Source organism: Rhipicephalus microplus, chromosome 1 (genome assembly GCF_043290135.1).
Source record: "Rhipicephalus microplus isolate Deutch F79 chromosome 1, USDA_Rmic, whole genome shotgun sequence".
Lineage (NCBI taxonomy): Eukaryota > Metazoa > Arthropoda > Arachnida > Ixodida > Ixodidae > Rhipicephalus > Rhipicephalus microplus.
In genome coordinates this window covers 99,563,971-99,582,544 of record NC_134700.1, presented here as the reverse complement: position 1 = coordinate 99,582,544, position 18,574 = coordinate 99,563,971, and the positions used below count along the sequence as shown (strand labels likewise).

The window sequence follows — 18,574 nt, the reverse complement described above, 5'->3', positions numbered from 1 at the left end:
TTTTCTCTTTGGCTCAAAATGACAGGTGAAAATTCCCTGAAAAAAAAACATTCCCTGCGCAAAACATTGCTGAGTGGAGCTTTGCAGCAGAGCGAATTTCCCTGAATAGGTGCTTTCACGGCTTAGCTCTGTACACTGTAGTGAAACCATCTTTACAAGTGGTTACATGCGGACTGATGCACACCTATTCGTTCATTGTGAATACTTCTCAATTTTCAATAATTCAAATTCGAATCGAAGTGAATTCACATACTCTACTATTCATTCGAATATTCGAAGCAATCGAATATTAGCACAAGTCTACTGTATGGGTTATTTTCATGTAAGATTTTCGTGTGAGATGCAACTTTGTTATATTGAGGTTTCAGTGTGCAACTTTTTCAACACCACACACGACTCCTTGCAATGACCAAGTGTTGGTATCTATGAACTTGGGCTCATCAAATTAAAGAAAGTTTCTGCAGTGAACATCGGCCCATTAGATAACGGCTACAGTGCAAAAAGATACTGAAATTGAAATCCTTTTTTTGCCAAAACTTCAGCAAGCAAGAGTTTTTTTTTCTTTTTTCTCTGAAGACAGATGTTGCTGGTATGCACACGCTGGTCCCGCACACACGACGCTATTTTCAAATTCGCGTAACCATGACATATTCCAGCCCATACTCGACTGAAATGGAAGCTTTGAGCGCGCTGCAAAATTTTTTTACTGTACCATCTGTAGCAGCCAAAAATGACTGAGCAAAATCAATTAGAGTAGAATAATTGCAATTACTCCAAATGCTTATTTCAGTGTAAATGAGCACAGCTCATCTTGGGCAGGGAAAGGGTTAATATGAAGTGTAACAGCACAGCAGTGTTGATTCTCCCAGAATCTGCAGTTTCATGGCATAGCAGCACCTGCTCCAATAAAACAACCTCTTCAGGCAGGTTAGATTAGCTCATTTCGAAAACTCTGAAAATTTGAGAATTTTAAATTTGCGTCAAAGTGAGTCTGAATGCTGTAATATTTCTGTAAATATTCAAAGAGCTTTAATATTCTCACAAGACCATTGAATAGCATTTTAAATTACAAATAAAATTAATGGTTGGAACAACAGAAAGAAATCATTCCCAATGCACTCCATACAAATGATTAGGTGGAAAAGCTGAAACATATGGCCCTGGAGTTTATCGCAGGGTTTACTAAATCTTGAAAATTCATTGAAGGCTGTGTTCCAATTCTTAGACAGCCCATAGACAGTCTACACAGATACCGTAGCTTAGAAGACAGCGCCAAGCCCAAGCTGCCCAAGAAATTAAACACGTCTGGACGTCTTCTATGCGACGAGGTGCCACGTTGCATCGAGAGGAGAAAGCTAAAGTAAACAAATGCAACTGTTGTATTTTCTGGCTAATTTTGTGCTGATATCTAAAAAAATTAAACAGTACTCACATTGAATGTCTGTAGAACCGTCTGCTAGTTCCGGCGAGATCTCATCGATCAGAGCGATTCACTGAGCCACCATATGTTTGGACAGCAAATGAGCCTGCATCGTATTTGTCTACGATGCAGTCTTCTCGGAGCTGTCTATTTTGCCGGCTACGTGAGAATTAGAATGGGACTTAAGATGGCCGCCGTCCATTTAGCTGTCAATTCAGCCGTCTACGGTGAGTATTGGAACACACCCAAAGTCATCTTCAATTATTGGCTACGTCTGTCTATAATCTTGATTGGCATTTGCCACCCCTGTATTTCCTCCCTCTTTTTGAGCGAGTATTGGGGCTTGTCCAATCTCTGTGTTGTGGGTTTTCAAGCACATAAAAAAAATTTCGTTTGACTTAGCCGTAACCAGCTACACCATATAAAAAAGTCTCCTTTAATGAGCTTACTTTCCGTTACTGGAGATCTGGCCCACGCACAGACAGTGCAGACATACCTGTGAGCCACGATGAGTGTCGTTCTATTACGGCAGACGAGATCGAGAGATGCCTGAATGTTGCGCTCGATCCGTGTGTCCAGCGCTGACGTGGCCTGTTGGAAACAAGTGTGCAGTTATAATTGACTCACTGTGTCTCCCTTTTACAACTCCGTAGAGAGTAATGTATTCCGACAGAGCATTGATATTAGGTGCTTCCGCAGTAATTTTAATGAGCTAAGAGTGGAAGCATTCTTTTTTTTTTTACACTGGCCTCTAATGACACTTCACGGTGAACACCAAAAAGTATATAGTTTGAGGGGTTTTGTGAGCCGGAACCACGATATGATTATGAGGTGCGTCACAGTGAAGAGCTCCAGAAATCCCGACCATCAGAAGTTATTTAACCTGAACCAAAACCTAACTACAATAGCCTCAAGCACGTCTCGTCTATCAAAATGCGACTGCTGCAGCTGAGATTGAACCCACTACTTTCGGGTCAGCAGCCGAGCCTCGCAATCACCGTACCATTGCATCAGCAACACCAGAAAGAAAAAAAGTTACGACAGCATTGCAATAACAATGCGAAGCCTGACGCAAGTGCAGAGCTGGCAAACCTTCTTTGTTTCTTTCTCCTTTTCTCTCTTTCTGTTCTTTTTTTTTTCTCACATAATTTCTAATCATTTCCTGCTTTCTCTCACTCTATGTATTTCTCTCTCTTTCTGCACTTCCTTTCTCACTCTATTTTTTTTCCTTTTTCTAGATTTGTTCCATTCTTAATCAGTCTATGCTATGCTTGTTTCTCCCCCATCCTCTCTTTTCTCCTCCTCACCCCAAAATCTCTCCATCTCATTTCTCTCTCTCACTTTCTTGTTTCATAGTGCCTTTTTCTCTTTATTTCTCTCTGCTTCCTCTTTCTTCTCTTTCCATTTCTCTCTCTCTCTCTCTTTTTCTTCCTTTCTCTTTATTTCTCTCTTCCTCAATCTATGCTATGCTTATTATTTTATTGGCTCCTATTTCGTGTTGTTGGCATTTTTGTGCCTTTTTCTTAAAATGCACCTTTGCGAGATCTACGGGCCTTGTGCATGCATCATCAATGAGCAGCAGACCTTCTGCGACATTCACTCATGCAATGACGACCTTGGCAGTTACGACTAATCGTTGCTGCTTCAGTGCCTGTCTGCTGCCACTATTATTGTCTAAAAAAGTTGTGATGCAAAAACTTTCTCAACTTTTGTTTTTCTACATAAAATGAAAGACCAAGCCCTAGTGAGCCCAAAATGTGTACCAGCAAGTATGAGCACATCTTAAAAAGTTAAATACATCTTTCGAAGCTGGTTTCAATTCCTAACATACCCTAACAGAATAACACGATATGAGTTTCTTCCGATTTGCTAGCACAAGGTATTTATTTATTTATTTATTTATCATATACTGTGAACTATTTAAGGTCCAAGAAGAAAAGGTACAGCAAGCTCAAAGGTAAAATAAAAGTACAACAAAGTTACAACAAAATTGATACTGGTATACACGAAATTTAAGAAAAACATAGCAATCACCATCAAATTATACTCGATTCAGGTACAGTGATGTTTTCACTGTACTAGGTACAGTGATGTTTTCATAACCACTTTGCATCGTGGCTCCGTTGGCAATGTACAAGCAGCCATTTTGTATGTTTTGGTATCTGATGTCATCAAAGCTAGCCGCACTGGTGTGTGAAGTTGCCAGAATGAATACTGTTGGCTGACGTCAAACTAGTGTGAATGTCAGTAGGCGTAAAAGGCAAAAATTTACCTTAATATCAGAAGGAAAACCTTAAAATTTACTGAGTTCAATACTTGCTCACAGTCAATTGATTAATATGCGGGGTTTAAATTGCTCATAGCCATATCTATGTACAAGAGATTTGTATGACGAAGTATGGCAAAGTAAACTTAGCTTCTAAAATTGATGACAACACTCAACTGAAGCTATATATATCGATGTATTAGCAGTGACTGTACACCTCTCAGGAATAAAAAAAAGTCTCGCCGACAAGGAACAAAGTACAGGGCGCAACCAAGCCGATTTTGTGCCATTACATAATGGCACAATTGATAATGGCGTAATGGCATGGGCTATACCTGCAAGTTTTCATTCTGTTTGGTTGGAGACGGGATTTGAATTACACGCAATAAGATATGGACAATTTTAAAATTTACCTGAATTAGCACACATAACTCATTCTAAAGCACATAAAAAGTGAGGCTGTAAGTAATATGCGAACTTTGCCTTAAGATGTGGCTTCACAGCAAAAACCCTTGCACTTGAAGTGTAGCTTCACAGCAGTGTGTATCACACTGCAGTAAAACTACTTTTACAGGGTTTCTACACACACAGCAAAATACCTACTATTTTTGTTTCACACAATTTGAAATGTTCGAATATAAGAACACTAACCAGAATGGAACATCACATCCCAATATTCTGTTAAAACACACCGCAAGTTTGCACAAGCAAAATTTCTTAAAAGACCACTGACACGTATTTTTTTTTTTTTTGGCTTTCAAGTATTGAAGTGGGGGCTAAAAAAGTTTAGCACTTCACCTTTTACACAAAAAAGACATGTCGAGCACCACAATCCCGGAAGCACAAGTGTTCATAAGCATTCATAAGAGAAACATGGCAGACATGCTGCGGTCCAATTACCTCATCGAGTAGCATAATGGCTGGGCCCTTGAGGATAGACCTGGCAATGGCCACACGCTGCTTCTCTCCACCAGACAGCTTCAGCCCCCTTTCGCCAACAACTGTGTCGTAGCCTTTGGGGAAGCCTAGGATCTGCTCGTGAAGCTCAGCTGCACGGGCGGCATTTTCGACCTCCTCGTCGGTGGCGTCGACTCTCCCGTACCTGATGTTGTACCTGCACAAGGAGAATGCTCGCATTCATCACATACGAGAAGTTTTCCATGGATAAAAGATGGTGGCATTTAATTTCACTGGCCTCATTTGCATGCAAGTTGGTATTGCAGAAACGTAGCGGACATATTGTCCCGTGGCAGCAGTCGGCGTGTCAAAGAAAAAACTTCTTAGATATTTGGCCGAACTATTGGCCCGGAAACTGAAAGTCATACTACAGCTACCTAGTTTCATTCGTTCATACCTTGCTTTGTTATGAGTACCCTTGTATGTATTTCAGAGTTATTTTATTATTAGCTATGATGGGCCACATGCGTGTTCTTTTTGTGTTGTCACTTTTCGCTGTTTGTGATATCTTGTAATTTCATAACTTAGTTTTTTATGGGTGAAGGGGCCAGTCAAGCTGCGACATGCAGCCTTTTTCCCTTCGCCCCAAACCTCGTATACAATGTGTTTTATAGCGAAAGCTGTTATGAGACCAGAACTGGGGTCATGGGTGGCGCCGTAGTTGTCCGCCTGCGCTGGTGTCCATAACCACTATTGCATGAAATAAGAAAAAAAAAAAAACTAGTACGAAGGACACAGCGCAGCTCGAACTTGGGTCTGCTGCATGCCAACCCAGTATTCTATCAGTGAGTCACGCCGTTGCTCGGGACTTGTTCACAAACTTGCCTTAGTAAGGCTTGATGTCGAAAAAAAAATCGCGTTAATATGAGTAATAAAGCATTTTAGAATAGCAAAAGAACAACCACGCGTCGCACAATGTGAATAGCGTAACGAGTGGGTCGTCCAGTGCTCCAACCCATTACAAAAGCTTGTTCTTGTTCCCCTACTAACGGTGGTGCATACCCACTTTGGCCACTGCATGAACAATTGGCACAAAATTCCTTGCAAGTGTTTAGAGGATATCAAGCTTCTCAGAATAATGACGAAAAATATCATAGCGAATGCTGGTCTACTACCCAGAAATTATTATTAATGCCATAGTGGATTCTCAGCAAGTGTGCTTGCAGCAGTTATTCAATGAGTGTTTAGAGAAGGCTCTGAAAGGCTGCTCTTCTAGCTTTCGCTGTGACTGTGCTGCATCTTCCGCGCAAGCCTGGCCTTTTTTCCTGTATTTGTCACGTGGGTAAATAAACTCACTCAAACAGCAATACAAACTGGCGCTGGTGGCAGTGAACAGAGCATTGGCCATCAATAATTTGACCCACGGCCAAGCGTGTCATGCATTTTTACGTGCGGCATTAGACATTTTAGAACTGGTCGTCGCATTTGTTCTTAAGTCAACTCAGCAGTTCGCATTTGCATGCTCAAGCCTAACCAATAATGCCAAGGTAATCTGGAATGATCTCAGGCATTCTGGCACGATTTACGCAAAGCAGTATCAACACGTGTAATGGGCCGGCAACATAAAAGACAGAAAGAAAGAAACATGTGTGGCAATATAAACATGAAGAGCAAACAACAAAATTCAAAAAACCATGAAACATGCAAAAATTAGACACTTTAAGCAGTGCTACAATGTGAAACGATCTCATCCATACACATGAAGTCATCCCAGTAAAAATGCATACAATTTAATAGCTTTCACATTCACAACATTTCAGGAAGCTAACAAAAACAAAAGAGGGAGGAAAGGAAAAAAAAGTTCACGAAAAAGGGCTGTAGGGCAACAGGTGGTGCATGGTTGTGACTTGTGCATTAAACACTACATGATGCATTTTCATTACATTAGCATATTTTTTCATAGTTCATAAAAATTGACTCACCTGATGTCATTGTTGAATAGTACAGTGTCCTGAGGAACGACACCAATCACCTGTCGCAAGGACTTCTGCTTCACCTGTGTGTGAAAGTGTGGTGCTTTCTTGAGCCTCCTTACTCGAAAAACTTAGACAGAAACACGAGATTGCTGTGTGTCTAATATCCTTACTACATGGGCCTGATGACCTCAGTTATGCACAAACCTCAGATAACCGGAATGAACTACCATTATTCCCAACTGCAGTTGACACCTGCTACACACAAAAAGTGGTGCTCGGTTCGGCATTGCAAAGCAGGTTACACGATACTCAGTTTTGTGAAGAAAAGTATGAAAATTCAGCCACTTTTCACAAGTATACTGGCAAACAAAGTGCATTTCCTTTACAATGACTCCTTCCCGTTAGCATCTGCAGTCCCTGAGCATATTTCTTCCTCAAGTGACCTGACAATGTTTGGAATAAGTCTAGGCTGGTCTCACAATGATAGCTGAAGTCACTTTGTGGTCGGTGTGAAAGCCAAAGCAATCTGTTGCTTGATATGTTTGGTATCGCCTTGTTTGGTATCGAGATGTGCATTTGGTTTGTTTTGCAGAACCACTTCCTGTCATCAACAGCTCTATTGTTGAGCCAGACAAGATGACATGGCACAGGGTTTAGAGAAGACATTTCTGCCTTTGTTGAAACCATGCTGCCTCTGACTGCCATCATCAGTGCCACTATTTTGTTAGCTTCTTTCAAAAAGATGGTCAATCTCAGTTTTAAGCAACTATAGTTCGTGGGATAACTTCACTTATGCTTTCCGTCTAACTAGATTCAAGTACAGTTAGCTGGAAGAGATGTTGATCGTAAATACGGTAAGCATGCCTTGTAGCTAGGGTTTAAGATGCCTTTGAAGCTGGTTTTTTCATCACCAGAATGACAACAGAAAGACATGTACGTGAAATGAAACTGACAGTCAGTTCAATTAAATGTTAAAAACAATAAGCTAACGGTCAAAGTTAGTCAAATACTGTACTAATCACTAATCATTCGAATATTTGCACCTGCCAACTCTAAACCAAAAAGAATAGCATTTGCCGAAGCCTTGTTTCTGTTTTTAATAAATAGTGTGCAGCTTCATTGGGTCAAGGCAAATATATTCATTTCACCTTTTAATACACGATATATACTATTATAATTCGATTTTAAATTATTAGACCAATATCAGTATTTGTTCCAAACTTGAAATTCAGTATTCGCACAAGCCTGGTGAATTCCTCAACCAGAAGTACTACTAGCGGATCATATCACACATGGCACCCTTCATGTCTCACTATACACAGTCAAAGTAAGAGAGCTCCACAACATGATGCAAAAGGTCATCAGAACCACCCTGGGCCACTGCCTGCAGAGACATAACCGCTAGCATGTGTACGCAAGCATGCCGATAGCTTTGGAGATGACAATATATATTTCTAAGCACAGTCACAGTGAGTTCAGCATGCATTTGAGCATCCAGACGCATGCACACTGACCCTGCTGATGTCCTGGTCATCGATAGTGATGCTACCACTCTGTACGTCATACAGCCGGAACAGCAGCCGCACTATGGTGCTTTTACCCGCTCCGGATGGGCCCACCTGCAGAACACAGAGAGAGGAAAGAGATTCATTCCATGCTGAGCTTGTTAGCCTCACCTGCCCCATTCGCACATTTCAGCCGTTTCTTGTGTGAACCCTATCAGAGTGCTCGACAGGGATCGCGCATTCTCCCTGTTATTTTCTCTGTGTCCTATTTTCCACGTGCTATGTCTCGCCATGTCTCTATACCATCTTGCTCAGTACACTACTTTACTTCAATTACACATAACTCAGAGAGTAATGAATGAGGCTGCATGAATTCAACTCGTACTGCTCTAAAGAACTTTAGCTGTTACTTATTACAAAAATTTCCCACAACACAGTCAATTTTACAAGTGATCCGAGAAGGCTCGTACAGAGAATTAATGCCTTATGATCTGGTAACGCCCATTATTGTCTAATGATTGAATCTTCATAGATACATAAATAGTGGCTGATTGAATAAAGGCAAGTCTCAAACCACAATGCTGCAAGTTGCGAAAATACGAATCTCAGTACAAAACCATGGATCAGCTGCCGAGGCAGCTGCTACACAGGATGATCGTAAAACATGTAAATATTTATTCTCAGGCTGCTACATACTGTTTATTTTGCCTGAGCATCCACCAAAGTAGCAAACAAATTCAATTCAACTTTATACGCAACTCTCTAAGTGCCATGAGTACATATATATGTACATACATTGTGTAAGCATGTGATGTTGGTAAGGACATGGTTTATTAACATTACCTACTTTAGAAGGCAAGCATTTTGCAAAACAACATTGCCTAATGTCCGTGAAGCTTCAAGGTATGTGACGGTGTGCTTGTAGCAATAATAATGAAGCATAGCAAAGCAGTGCAAGTGAAGCAAGCACGTGAGCTGTAGTAATACACTAATTTATTTTTTTTTATTTATTTATTGCATACTGCCAGCCACCTCTTGGTGGCCAAGGCAGGAGTGATACAAACTTTCATACTTGCAGTCACTTATAACACTATTCTTCACGGCGCAGAAATAAAATCACCCTAATAAGTTCTAGGACTTAAATGCAGCAGCACATTATTTCTTTTCGCCCCAGTAGTGACACTGGATTATGCAATAATCGATTCCAGAAACTTCCATTGGGAACCCAGTCCACATCAAGTCAACAGAACCTCGGCCCACCTATTGCCACCTCGAAAAAACTGCAGGGCACACCTTCCTTGAACTACTGCAGTTCCCTGATATATGGCCTGGAGTCCCAATTACTTGGCTTCTCATTATGAAGGATGGTCTCCATCCCGACGGCATCACCTCTCAGCAGCACAAGCATGCAATAATGATAACCATGCTCCGGTGAAGCTTTAGGTTTCATGTGGCCGAAAAACTAAACAAGCAAGTCAGACAGAATTATTACTTAACAGAATTATTGTTTACTTTACCTTATAGATGACACTTATTGCTCAAGTGTGCTCGTTTAGAGCGAGAATTTGGCACCATCGAAAGGTGTGCTTACAGATGAGACAGGTATGAATGGGAAAACTTTACAGCAAAAGGTAATTGAAGTTTGTGCAAACTGTCCCTACATAACTGTGCAAAGCTTTAATTGAAGGCAGCGGGTAGTTGCTGTAACCTTTATGCATTTGGCATTGGTAGCACACTTGGCAAAATCAAAAAAAGAAAACTAAAAAAGAAGTGTGCTTACGAGGGCAACGGTACGACCTGCTGGAACCACAAAGCTGACATTCTTAAGTATTGGCCGCCTGCAAAACAAAAGCATTATCGAGTTTAAGAGTTCAGGAGAAGAAATTCAAGGCCACTAGCTCAAAAGCCCACTTTCTGAGTAATTTAGGAGCCACTTTAAATATTAATATTTCAGGAAGTATGTCAGGTTAATAAGGATTATGAAGATAAGTCGAAGCACACTTTAGCAGCTTAGGAAATTGATAAATCAGGGTTAACAAGTTCTGTATCAGAGAGGATCCACATTCGTCTGAAGTGAGCCTAACAAAAGTTCAGAAACAAGACCACGAAAAACAAGATGAAATGATAAGAGCTGTACTATCTATTCCAATTTGACCGTGCCATTTTAGCAGAAATGGGTAAATAGTAAATATGAGATTTGAAGCAAATTCAATACAAACAGTGATTCCGTTTATAATTTTCAATCAAATAGTTTAAATAATATATGCCACTTATTATGAAGAAAAATGAAAATTCTTGTCATTACCCAGCTAACAGTACATTTAAGATATAGTACAGTAAAACCCCATTAATTCGGACTTCATGGGACCAGAGCGAATGTCCAAATTAACCGAGGGTACGAATTATTGTGAGTACAAACAAAACAGTTGAAAAATGTCTCCTACACCATCAGACTTTTATTTTTTTAAAAAGTCTGTGATCGCGGTTGGCTTCCCGGACGCAATGTGTGATGAAGTCACAATTTTGCGAAGTTCCTCCAGGTGGCTTAGTCCGTGCACACTGTCCGAGGAAAGCATACATATGTCATTCAAAACGGCCAACGCATGCACAGCCTCCATCATTGTGTGACGTGGATGCTTGTCAGCATCACGCCCTCGGCAGCCTATTCTTCCCCTTCACCGTCCAAGACTACGGCGACGATATCGCTGTCGGTCACTGCGCCGGCCACGGCAACATCGCTGTCAATTGCAAAGTAATTCGCCCAGGGGCACATCAGCTGGCATGATGCTCACATAGCAGCTGCCTTGCTCTTCGCCGGTTTCCTCATCAGCCACCACACCCGGATAAGCAGCGTCGTGTGCGAAGCCGCTATGCCTAAAGCAGTTTGTGACTACTACAGGCGGTGTGTTGTTCCACACGTATGTCAGCATGTGGATTGCGCTTAGCAGGCTTACTTTGTACTGCTTGCCTGACTCCATGCAGAGCAACATCCGCTCGAGTACCTGCCGTCGATAGCGGCTTTGCTTGCCAGACTCCATGCAGAGCAACATCCGCTCGAGTACCTGCCGTCGATAGCGGCTTTTCACAAACTGTATGAATCTGGTCCATCGGCTGCGGGGAAGCCGCTGTGTTCGGAGACAGGTATAGCAGTTCAATGTTCTTGAGCCCGGACACCTTCGTGTGCGCACTACAGTTGTCTAGCACGAACAACAACTTTCGAGCCTTGGCCGCAAAGGGGCGGTCGAGCTGATGCAGCTAGGCTTGAAAGAGTTCAGCAGTCATCCAAGCCTTTTTGTTGAACCGATAGTCGACAGGCAGCTGCTTAATATTCTTAAAACATCTTGGTTTCGCAGCCTTCCCAATCACCAGCAGCAGCAGCCGCTCTGTGCCGGTCATGTTAGAAGCCAGAAGAACTGTCACGCGCTCTTCACTTCATTTTCCACCGACGCACAAGTCCCCCTTAAACGTGATTCTCTTGTCCGGGGGAGCCTTATAGAACAGCGCTGTCTCATTAGCATGGAAAATGTTGCATGGCTCATAAGTAGAAAGACGCGCAGATGGTACAGAGTGCCAGTCCTGCACAACACTTTCGACAACCGCATTTTTTTCACTACACACGATGCGGAACACCAGCCCGTGTCCCTTTTTGAAATAGTCGAACCAGCCTTCCGACGCATTTAAGGAGTCAATGTTCATGGTCACTGCGAACTTCTCTGCTTGCGTGCAGATAAGGGCAAATGCGCATCCTCAATCTAGAGGAAGCGCAACAGCGCTTCCTCTAAATTGAGATGTGCTGCCGTTCAAAGCCTCTTCCTTTGGTCGCCAAACATATCCCCGTCATACGCTTGCATAATCTGCTCTTCGTTCTTTGAGTAAGTGCTCAGCGTGCTTTTTTTCACACCGAACTTTTCCATCACTCTTTTCGAGATGTTCCCACATGCAACACCTTATTTATATAATTTCACCTTCACAGCTAAATCCTTTGCTTCGTACTTCGCCCTCTTTCCTGCGGGAGTTGTGGCGGTTGGGGCTGTAGGAGACGAAGGGGAAGCCATCCCGGCGTCGCTCACGCAGTGTCACACGCACGCACATGAAGTAGACAACACAAATACACACACACACACACACATACACACACACACGCACACACAAATGCACGGTAATAAAAACGAAATAAAAACCGGCGTACTTTTCAAAAAACAGCAAACAGTAAGACTGCAGATAGCACTGATCACGTACAGATAAATCATTTAAAGTGCACTAGAAGTGAGCAATCCAACTTGACCGTCACGCAAACATGTTCGACACACAAGAAAAAAAGAAAGGCAAATCCATAGGTTGCCCATTCCTGATGACAGTAGCGATGCACTGCCTTCCACTTTGGTTGTTTAAGCCACCATGTGGTTTCTTTATGGGGGGGGGGGGGGGTGCCTTTGAGATGTACAGGTAATTCCTACGCATGGACGAAGTTTTGAATCTCAGAGGCCGCAATCCTATCGCAAAGTTGTTTAGGTGCTACGTCGATTTGGCCGGCAGAATCCACTGCTACTTCTCCATCGTGACTCGACCGCGTTCGGGCGTTCGAATCCACCGAAGCGCGGCTGAATTCGTCCAAATTAATGAGAGTTTTCAGTCATAGAGCAATGTACATATTGGACGGAACCAGACGCCGTGGCCAAATTAACTTAACTTGCAAATTAACCGGGGTCAAATTAACTACATTTTACTGTACTAGGCCAAAGCAAATGTCACTTTTGCATTCGCATTCACCAGAGGAATTATTAAGGAGGGGAAACAAAAGTGAAGTGCAAACAACTAAGGACAATAGTTGAATTTGAATAGTAGTAGCCTGCAAGTTATAAATGGTAAAATAAGTTGTTTCAAAATTTGCAATAACTGGCCATTTCAGAAGCCCATATACCATGCATTAAAATTTCAAAAAAAAAAAAGAAGACAAAAGTAATTTGGGTCTAAATATTAGGCAGATTTCCCCTAAACAGGTGGTTTCATGCCATAACTCAAAATTCAGTGAAACCACCTTTCAGGGGTTTCGGTACAGTAAAATATCGTTTCGACAAAATTTTGGGATATCTCTAAACTCATGCCGTAGTGAATTCAAAAACTTTGTATTCATGTTTTCAATATACTCAGTATTCTAATTCTCAACATCCAAATGAATTTTAGGGCATTCATTCAAATATCATAACTTCTAATACCGAATTGAAGATTGAAAACTCTCGAAGATTTGTCCATGCCTTAATTTTGATACAAACTAGCTTAGTTGAATGCTCTTTTGTCTGTGACCAGATTCTGCTTCAAGCAATAGAGTTGTTGTCTAGTTGTTTGTAGCTTTATGCTGTAAATTGAATGAATGACATTTTTACTTTTGGTGGGAGCTTTCAAAAAACTAATATTATTTATTTATTTATTTATTTACATTTCACCTACATCGCCGTGAGGCATTACGTAGGGGAGGTACACATAATAATTTGACTACATAGTTTTCAATCGAAACAATAGATTCAAACAATAAAACAGCACTCAAAATTTTAAGAGAAAAAAAAACACTCGAATATTGGTGAGTGAAAACAACGTCACAGTCATGCATTTGAAAACACGCACACGCTTCGAGACAGCAAACCATTCTTAGTGGCAGTGATATTGTAGGAGTTGTTACAATGAAGAAAAAAAGGATTCATTATCAGTTTCATTGACGAGATCATCCGGTAGATGACGAAAAAAGAACTACCGAAAGAGTGGGTTTTGTAACGGTATTCTAATATTTTTCGTGAATGGTCTTGACGATTAGAGACGTACGTTGGTGTGAACAGATAATCAAGAGGGTTAATGGCATTTCCATTATAATATATACAATGAAGAAATTTAAACCCGAGTTTCTGCCTCCTTGCCATCAGTGTCTCCCATTTCAATGCTCGTTTCATTTCTGTGATGCTTGCAAAGGAATTATAGTTGTTTCTAACAAATCTGGCTGCTTGGTTTTGAACTTTTTCCAATGCGTCAATCAAGTATTGCTGATGGGGATCCCAGATTACGCAAGCATACTCTTAAATAGGTCTTACATACATGAGATAAAGGGTTTGTTTCACGGTCTGTGAAGCTTGCCTAAAATTTCTGCGTATGAAATATAGCATTCGGCCTGCCTTGGTCACAGTTATGTCAATGTGTTTATTCCACTTGAAATTGTCGGAAAAATAGACGCCCAGGTACTTATAATAGGATTCATTGCTAATTATTCAATTATTTATTTCGTATGTTGTGTCTAGTTTACTAATCCGGTTGGTGAATGATACACAGCAACATTTACGGACGTTTAGACTCATTTGCCATTTTTGCCACCACGGTGATATTCGGTACAGATCATGCTGCAGAATTTCAGCATCCTTGTGCAATTTAATCACTCTAAACACTACACAATCATCTGCGAATAACTTAATGTGAGAGGCAATACCATCGACTATACTATTAATATAAATCAGGAAAAGCAAAGGTCCTAATACGCTCCCCTGTGGTACACCGGACATAACGGTTACCGCACATGATTTTGATCGGTTAAGCACTAAGTTCTGCCGTCGATCGTTTAGATAGTTCTTTACCCAATTGATAACTTTAAGGTTTATGTTTGCAGAGAACATTGCAAATTCTAACAGATTGTGTGGGACGGTGTCGAAGGCTTTCCGGAAGTCAAGGAACACTGCATCTACTTGAGCGCCACTGTCTATAGATTGTGCGATGTAATGCTGAAGTTCGACTAGTTGAGTTACGCATGAGCGTCTATTTCTGAAACCATGCTGAGATGGAGTGAGGAAGTTGATTGACTCTAGGTGTTTAACTGTTTCACTGTATATGATGTGCTCAAATAACTTACAGCAAATTGCTGTTAGCGAGATGGGTCTGTAGTTTTTGACAAGCTTTTTATCACCTGATTTATGAACCGGGATAACGTTTGCAACTTTCCAGTCATGTGGGACAACTCCAGTATTCAGTGTAATTTCATATATAACGCATAAATACTTTGCAGTAACGCTGTGACAGTTTTTAAGAACAAATAGTGATAAACCATCTGGTCCAACTGCTTTAGTTGTATCTATCTGCCGTAACAAGCAATCAACACCAGTAATGTCCACCTCCACGTCTTTCATGGAAGTCCACGTGACTGGAAGCGCCCCCACATCGCCAGGTGTGCTTTGAGTAAAAACTGATTGGAAATAGTTGTTAAAACCTTCAGCTTTTTCTTCATCGGTGCACAAAGTATCACCCTACATGGTCAGAGCAAGAATACTTATATCGTCTTTTCTAGTTTGTTTAACATACTTCCAGAACTCTTTCGGGTTTTGCTTTAACCTGTCGCTTAATTGGGCAAAAAAGTATCCTTCCTTGTTTTTATTGCCTATTTTAGTGTCAGGTTTGCATGTTTAAGCTCTTGTTCATTAGACGTGGTACTCCTATCGCGAAATTTTCTGCACGAACTTCGTGCTTTCCTAATTAACATGCGAATGTCTTTATTAAACCAAGGCTTTTGTTTTGTTCTCTTCTTTAGAGTTCTGTTTGGTACATGAGTTTCAACTGAGTGAAGTAGCTTATCACGAAAATAAGACCACAGAGCTAAAGAGCAACGACTTTCTGCCAAAAGCAAGAATGTTGGGTAATACGACTCTAATTCTGCAGAAACAGAATCGTAGTCACCTTGTTCATACAGGAAAATTTGTCGGGGTATTGCCTGTGCTACTTGGCAGTATTCTATCTTTAAATCTGCCACAATGGCCTTATGGTCACTTATACCAGGAATCACCGACACAGTGGAAACAATATTTGGGTCATTACATAATATTAAATCCAGAATGGCATCATGTCTCGTTGGAACATTCACATATTGACAAAAACCAAACACTCTCAAGAATTCGCCGAACAAAGTATACACTGACGACCTGTTTTGTGTACCACTGGTTATCCAGTCAAAATCTGGTAGATTGAAATCTCCACTCAGGAGTACACTGTCTGGAATTAACTGTACCATTTCAGAAAGCAGTGTCATAGGAGTATCACCACTGTCTGGTGGTCGATAAAAACAACCAAACACGACAGTATTTCCCTTCGGTAAAAAAACACGGCACCAAACTGCCTCGGCAGAATTGTGGAAAGAAACTTCCTCGCTAGTCCACTCGTTCGCTACAAGAATAAATACGCCCCCACCATGGCGATTTCTATCTTTCCTATAAGCAGTGAAGCCATGTGGGAAGACCTCAGTATCAGGTATCGCACTGTCCAGCCAAGATTCTGTACCCATAATAAGTTTTGCTTGAGTAGTTGCCACAAGGGACGCAAAGACGTCAACTTTATTATTAATACTTCGACAGTTCACAAGAAGCAGCGGTATGAGCCCGCACGTGTTTGAAGTATCGATTCTCCCAGTTCTACGATGACTGACGTCACGTCAGTCGGCTTCTTGTGATCGCGCATGTGCATGCAGTGGGACAGGTTGGTTCATTTCACCGTCCCACACGAACGTCTTTCCGTTGATAACAAGCTTATCATAGTTGAGGTGCACTCGGCATCCCTTGCTATCTCTCTTTTCCCTGGCATAATTCCAATATGCCATGTTAGTGATAAAAACCAATCACCAACACTTCACTTCCAGATTGTATTCAAAAATTTCATAGAAGCAGGCGTCAATCATTGGTACTTAGAGCCATAGGTGCATAATAAGCAACTTCCATGGTGTTGAAAGAGCAACATAAAAACTACAAATTAAACTGCTGAAATTAAATATAGTAAGCAGCATGTGTAGGCACTGTACGCTGTGTCTAATCTAATCAAGTATGCTTTATGGTAAAGTATGTCCAGTTAGACATCGCAATGGCACACGTAGCATTCTTGGAAGTGAATATAGTGTGGTCTCAAAATGTCATTCTTCTATAGGCGTAATTTTTTGTAACTAAAACAATATTTCCAAAAGGTAAAAATCTTTAATGCAATGTGCAATGCAACCGTAGTACTTTTCAATAACTCGCGGCATCGCACTTTTCCCTGGTGGGGCAGTTTAGTAAGAGCATGTGCAGGGGAGCTGCCATTAACGAAATTGTGAAAGGATTGGGCAAAATTTTCATTTTTTCTCTATCTTTTTGCTTATATTTTGCAGTCAATCCACAGCTAATAGTGTACATAATGTTGAATCTTCAGCAAGCCTTACTCAAGGTCATTGTGGCATTCATTATCGGTGCAGAAGGAGAAAAAGGTGTCGAGCAAATGTGCTGTGGAACTTGTCTAATGCGACAATATACTGAAAGATTGCGATGCATCTTTTTGCTACATTCCAAAAGAGGCAATGCTGAATAAGAAGTTGAACGCGATAGTGACATCCTGTCTCTAGTGTGTACCACTTAGTTCATACTTTTTGTTGTATGATGTTACTCGAGAAGTTTAAAGGGACTCTAAAGTCAAATAACAATTTACATCACAGTGAAAGCTCAATGTATGACAACATTTAAAACGAAAATATTATCAACAACAGTTCCCTACTTACCGAAAGTTAAGGTAAATGCACAAAAACACAAGCATCGCCGTAGAACGTTTTCAAAATGATTCCAATGACATCAGACAGACCGCCTGTAATTAATCACTAGTAATTGATCTAACTGCACTAAATGAGAACTTTCCGTGCATCAAGAGACACAATAAAATGCTGCTTGTTTGTTTCTCTTTAATTCATAGAAAAAAGAACTGCCGGACGTTACTATGGGGAATTGCGCGAGTGGTTCAAGAATTCAATTTTCGCGTTGTTACACGGAACAGGTGGTGCCATCTAGCGAGGCACAGTTGAAACAAAAGCGTCTGCAATCTCGGAGACAATGGAGGAAAATTGATCAATGACCGATTTTGCTGCTGCGGCTCTCACTTCTTTCGGTATGCTGCTACTTGCGCAGTAAATCTGGTCAACGTTGTGCACGGCAACAGTGACGTGAAACGGACCGGTCGGTCCGCTTCTTGAGGCGGGTAACTTGAAGTGCGCTAAGCCAATGTGGACCACTAAAACGTGACTTTATTTCAAAATAGGCTCTTCCTTGGCACAAAACTAACACTAGGAGGTTTCTGGACCGCCATTTCAACAATCAACGCTGCCTTAATAGTTTACTTTGGTGTCCCTTTAAATTCCGGATTACTACAATGTAACCGATAAAGTCGAAATTGGCATGTGTCTGCGAAGCTTTTGCATATGGCTGCATTCTGTGTAACAGGTAGCATGCTTCAAACCACTAGCAATTATACGCCTAAAAAGTTTACGAACTAGCTATAGAAATACATGCAGTAACATGTGCACCTTTTGTAACGGGGCGACTTCAAACCACAAAGTCATTATGATAATCCCATGTTTTGATTCCCGATCGCTTGTAAGTACCACACAATATTACTGCAACATTACACATTGTATTGTGAAGCCAGTATACAGAATGTGAGCATTTGTGAAGCATGCCAGTTATTTTCACTGCATTTC

The 18,574-nt window shown here is 41.2% G+C and overlaps 2 protein-coding genes across 2 annotated transcripts in view; both read right to left on the bottom strand.

Moving 5' to 3' along the window:
- Nucleotides 1-18,574, bottom strand: part of Hmt-1 (ABC transporter ATP-binding protein/permease Hmt-1) — a 119,884-nt gene that overhangs the window by 21,939 nt on the left and 79,371 nt on the right. The window contains exons 15-19 of the mRNA XM_075886251.1: nt 9,845-9,902; nt 8,074-8,178; nt 6,566-6,639; nt 4,587-4,800; nt 1,917-2,011 (exon numbers count right to left, since the gene is read on the bottom strand). Coding sequence (XP_075742366.1) covers nt 1,917-2,011; nt 4,587-4,800; nt 6,566-6,639; nt 8,074-8,178; nt 9,845-9,902 — 546 coding nt within the window. The remainder of the gene's footprint in view (nt 1-1,916; nt 2,012-4,586; nt 4,801-6,565; nt 6,640-8,073; nt 8,179-9,844; nt 9,903-18,574) is intronic.
- On the bottom strand, nt 10,806-16,681 carry LOC142770902 (uncharacterized). The gene is made up of 3 exons (XM_075872698.1): nt 16,584-16,681; nt 15,638-16,496; nt 10,806-11,126 (listed from the first exon to the last, which is right to left on the bottom strand). Exons 1-3 carry the CDS (start codon nt 16,679-16,681, stop codon nt 10,806-10,808), a joined length of 1,278 nt encoding a protein of 425 aa, XP_075728813.1.